At 38.8% G+C, this 5481-nt stretch overlaps 1 protein-coding gene across 1 annotated transcript in view; it reads left to right on the forward strand.

Moving 5' to 3' along the window:
* Window positions 1-5481, forward strand: part of FLVCR1 (FLVCR heme transporter 1) — a 33657-nt gene that overhangs the window by 22619 nt on the left and 5557 nt on the right. Inside the window, exons 5-8 of the mRNA XM_037745363.1 lie at window positions 745-848; window positions 3365-3475; window positions 4275-4380; window positions 4928-5039. Coding sequence (XP_037601291.1) covers window positions 745-848; window positions 3365-3475; window positions 4275-4380; window positions 4928-5039 — 433 coding nt within the window. The remainder of the gene's footprint in view (window positions 1-744; window positions 849-3364; window positions 3476-4274; window positions 4381-4927; window positions 5040-5481) is intronic.

Genomic DNA, 5481 nt, shown 5'->3' on the forward strand with positions numbered 1-5481 from the left:
CGGAGTTTCACCATGTTGACCAGGATGGTCTCGATCTCTTGACCTCGTGATCCACCCGCCTCGGCCTCCCAAAGTGCTGGGATTACAGGCGTGAGCCACCACGCCCGGCCCCCGCAGTCATGCCTCCCTTAATGACAGGAACACCTTCGGAGAAATTCACTAGGCAGTTTTATTGTTGAGTGACTATCATAGAGCGTGCTTACACAACCTAGATGGTATAGCCTACTACACACCTTGGCTATGTGGTATAGCCTATTGCTGCTAGGCTACAAACCTATATAGCATGTTACTCTGCTGAATACTGTAGGCAGTTGTAATACAATGGTAAATTGTGTATCGAAATATATCTAAACAGAAGGTAGAATAAAAGTACAGTATTATAATCTTATGGGATCGTTATTGTATATATGATTCAATGTTGACCTAAATGTCATTGTGGAGCACTTGACTATCTATACTTAAGAATCCTAACAAAAATCATTGTACTTCTAACAATAGAGGATTAACAAAAATTTTCTTTTTTTATTCTATTATTTTAGGTTTTTTTTCTGGTTTTAAAATATAATGCCTCTATATATTCTTTACCTGCCCTCCCCTCCTACCCTAACACATGTACTGAATCGTCCTACCGTGTAGTTAATTTTATCTTATCATTTTCCTTGACTATGAAAGGTATGGAAATGTGAAGAATCTTAATTAGTTAATCCATTTATTTGATCAACTTCTTATGCAAATTGTTTTCAGGGAGAGGAAGTCAATGCTGGAAGAATTGGGCTAACGCTGGTAGTAGCTGGAATGGTGGGCTCTATTCTTTGTGGCTTATGGCTGGATTTTACCAAAACATACAAGTACGTGAAAGTAAATACATGTATGGTGTATGACCAAAGGTATTTTGATTTTAAAGAACAGTTTGCTTTTTATTTTAAGAAATTTAAAAACTGTTATTACTTGGCTGGGCACAGTAGCTCACGCCTGTAATCCCAGCACTTTGGGAGGCCCAGGTGGGCGGATCACTAGGTCAGGAGATCAAGACCATCCCGATTAACACAGTGAAACCCCGTCTTTACTAAAAATTACAAAAAATTAGCTGGTATGTTGGCATGCACCTGTAGTCTCAGCTATTTGGGAGGCTGAGGCAGGAGAATCACTTGAACCCAGGAGGCAGAGGTTGCAGTGAGCCAAGATCATGTCACTGCACTCCAGCATGGGCAACAGAGTGAGACTCCATCTCAAAAAAAAAAAAAAATTTTTTTAAAGTGTTATTACTTAAAGACCTAGATTCTAACTAGCAGGTTCTCTTCATTTAACAAATGTTTCAGTATTCTATGTGTTGCATTATTTTATTGGTCACATTTATTTAAATTTTGAGAACTTGGATAGCTTATGAACCTTCTTTTTTTTCTAACAGTACTTATTTACCACTTCAGAAGGAATTATTTGTATTTTAAAAAGAGCCATTTCTGAGAAATATTTGACTTTTGATAGACTTGATTTTGTTTTCTGTGGTTTCTTTTTTTTTTCTGTGAGGTGGGTCTCACTCTGTAACTCGGGCTGAGTGCAGTGGCACCATCCTGGCTCACTGCAACTCCTGCTTTCCAGGCTCAGGTGATTCTCCCACCTCAGCCTCCTGATTAGCTGTGATCACAGGTGTGTGCCCCCACACCCAGCTAATTTTTTGACTTTTTGGTAAAGACAGGTTTCACCATATTGCTCAGGCTGGTTTTAAACTCCTGAGCTTAGGCAGTCCTCATACCTCAGCCTCCCAGAGTGCTGGGATTACAGGCGTGAGCCACCGTGCCTGGCCTATCTTGTTCTTTTCTTATGTTTTGAGCTTAAATACAAAAATAAAAATGTAGTTCTTTCTGATCAAAAAAATATTGTTGAGCGTAAGGCTTTATTTTGGTAAGAACTTTTTGGCTAAAGTATCCCCAGACTACAGCACCATTTAACTGTAGTATAATGTATATATGAAAATGCTGGCTGGACACATGTTTTATGCCTGTAATCCCAGCACTTTCAGAGGCCGAGGTAGATTGCTTGAGGCCAGGAGTTAGAGACCACCCTGGTCAACATGGTGAAACTCTGCCTTTACTGAAAGTAGAAAAAATAGCCAGGTGTGGTAGTGGGTGCCTGTAATCCCAGCTACTGAGGAAGCTGAGGAAGGAGAATTGCTTGAACCCAGGAGGTGGGGGTTGCAGTGAGCTGAGATAGCACCACTGCACTCCAGCCTGGGTGACAGAGCAAGACTCTGTCTAAAAAAAAAAAAAGAAAGAATATACTATGTTAATTGCACATTATATGATTATATGGAACCACCAACATGCTAATACCAAAGAAAAAGTGAATGATACCAACTGGAAGACTAAGAAAGGGGTTTCAGAGGCAGCATATTTTGCTCTGGCATGTAAAAAAAATCACCACATTTTTTAATAGGCCAAAACTTCCCCCTGTGCTTGGAAATGAATGAATGAAACTATTAATGAATAGATGAATGAAATATGGAACTGTGTCCCATGTACCTTTCAAGGCTCAAGATACATTTAATACTATTAGTCTAAACACCACCAAAAGTATCTCTAATCTTGAAATTCTCCAAGATAGTTCTTCCGTAATTTAAGACAACACTTGCCATAGCTTCATTATTGTAAAATGATAGCTTAGAGTGAAATCTGCTTGATTTATAGATGAAGGGAGCATATGTAAAGGATTAAATTTCTTAAGTCTTTCATCCATTGTACATTTAGAAAACTTGATAGGCATAGAAGTGTGTTCTTTGCCACTGTGGCTTTCTTCTCAGGGTAACTGCCATTCACTCTCCAAACTTCTGTTGTGTGCATCTCTCTTGGATAAAAATTATGGCAAGCAGTATGTGATCCCTGTTCTTAAGATGCTGTTGTCTAAATGGAGCAAATAAGACATTTGCATATGAAAAGTTAAACAATACAACAAACGAAAATGGATGTCGTAAGTTTTATAGTGCCCAAATTATAAGGGAATTTGGAAGAAAGAGAGACTCTTATAAGCTGGTGTGGCTTCAGCAGGCATTTGGAAGAGGTAGAATTTGATCCATATCTTGAAATGTGAGTAGGGAACTATCCCATTTGATGGCATAAAAATGATTTTATTCGTATAAAAGTATCCCCATCTGAGCATTGGATATGGTGTGGTTTTATAGTCTGCTGCTGCTGAATCTTAAATTAAAAATGCTTTAAAATTTATGCTTTGGTGGATACATTTTCCATAGACAAGAAGAGGTGAACTTTGAAAAACAGAGGTTCATTACTATCTGTTCTATAAGAGTAATGATTTTTATATGCCTAGGAGGATCAGACAAAATGCTAACAGCTTTGTTGTTTTGTTTTAGGCAGACTACTCTGATAGTTTATATTTTGTCTTTTATTGGAATGGTTATATTTACTTTCACATTGGACCTTGGATACATTATTATCGTGTTTGTTACTGGAGGGGTCCTTGGGTAAGTATCAGATGTGTTTAGGAGGATTGATAGCATGCTGTTATTATTCTGAAGTATTATTACTCTGGTTTTTAATTTTTTAAGTTCATTCAAAGGTTCTTTAATATTTTTAACTTTAAAGGATTCATTCTGTGTATATAAATGGGTAATTTTTAAAGAACTATTAAAAATTGGCTGGGTGTAGTAGCTCACTCCTGTAATCCCAGCACTTTGGGAGGCCGAGGTGGGTGGATCACGAGGTCAGGAGTTCGAGACCAGCCTGGTGAACATGGTGAAACACCATCTCTATTAAAAACACAAAAATTAGCTGGGCGCAGTGGTGGATACCTATAATCTTAGCTACTTGGGAGGCTGAGGCAGGAGAATCGCTTGAACCCACAAGGCAGAGTTTGCAGTGAGCCAAGATCACGCCATTGCACTCTAGCCTAGGCAACAAGAGTGAAACTGTCTCAAAAAAAAAAAAAAGAAACTATTAAAAATTGTTTAAAATTGGTTTTTGGTATGCCGTTGGTAAAAAAAAAACGGATGAGCCTTACTTAATCTGTGTAACTTTGATTACAAAGACAATTGACTTATTAAACTAGAAGTAAATTATTTGCAGAAAAAATATTGGTATTTGTTGCTTTCCAGATCTGTAACCTTGGACTGATTGGTCAATAATAAAGCTTCCTTACTTTGACATAGCAGCTTCAAAATACTCACTTATTTGGTCATTAGAATAGGCCCAAGAAGCAGAATAATTGCATCAGTATGTGACCTTCTGATAATTCTTTCTATAATTCTGGATTTATTTCCCTAGCTTCTTCATGACTGGTTACCTCCCTTTGGGTTTTGAATTTGCTGTTGAAATCACTTACCCTGAATCTGAAGGTACTTCATCTGGTCTTCTTAATGCTTCTGCACAGGTAAACCTCTGATTTCTCTAAACCTGAGATGATTATTGTACCAGATATATTCTAGTGCGTAATGAGTTTGACCATGGTTTATTTGTTGTTGTTGTTGTTTTTGGAGACAGGGTCTCGCTCTGCTACCCAAGCTGGAGTGCAGTAATGCGGTCATGGCTCACTGCAGACTCAAATTCCTAGGCTCAAGCAATTCTCCCTCCTCAGCCTACAGAGTATCTGGGACTACAGGTGCACGCCAGCATGCCCAGTTACATTTTTCATTTTGTTATTTTTTGTGGAGATGGGGTTTCGCCATGTTGTCCAGGCTGGTCTTGGACTCCTGGGCTCAAGCAGTCCACCTACCTTAACGTCCCAAAGTTCTAGGATTACAGGTGTGAGCCACTGCGCCCAGCCTGACCCTGGTTTTTGTTTTAACAATTCAACTTTTCAATGAATGTTTCTAGAAACCAAATCATATAAACAAAATAAGAAAAATTCTGGTGAAAACTTTATACTTGTTTTAAATAAGTAAACGTAATAACAAATTACTTTTCCTATTGTATTTTAGATATTTGGAATTTTGTTCACATTGGCTCAAGGAAAGCTCACATCAGACTATGACCCTAAGGCAGGGAACATTTTTCTCTGTGTCTGGATGTTTATAGGCATCATTTTAACAGGTAAATTAGGGCATTTGCCTGGCAAAGGGACTTGTGTCATGTGTTTATATTTAATTTTCCTGTATATTGCTTCTCAATGGCTTGGCAGAACTCGAGGGGAAAAAATGAGGTAAAAAGCAGGACATTATTTGTTCTCTTCTAAGGACATGAATCTGTTACTTCATTTTGCAGATTTCAAATTCAATGCAGTTACTCTGCCTAGCAAGCAAAGCTGCTGTAATAAGAGTAGTAAAGGCTGGTGTGGTGGCTCCTACCTATAATCCCAGTACTTTGGGAGGCAGAGGCGGGCAGATCACTTGAGGTGAGGAGTTTGAGACCAGCGTGGCCAACATGATGAAACCCTGTCTCTACTAAAATTAGCTGGATGTGGTGGCACGAACCTGTAGTCCCAGCTGCTTGGGAGGCTGAGGCAGGAGAAGCCCTTGAACCCAGGAGACAGAGG

Source organism: Cebus imitator, unplaced genomic scaffold, assembly GCF_001604975.1.
Source record: "Cebus imitator isolate Cc_AM_T3 unplaced genomic scaffold, Cebus_imitator-1.0 Scaffold198, whole genome shotgun sequence".
Classification (NCBI taxonomy): Eukaryota; Metazoa; Chordata; class Mammalia; order Primates; family Cebidae; genus Cebus; species Cebus imitator.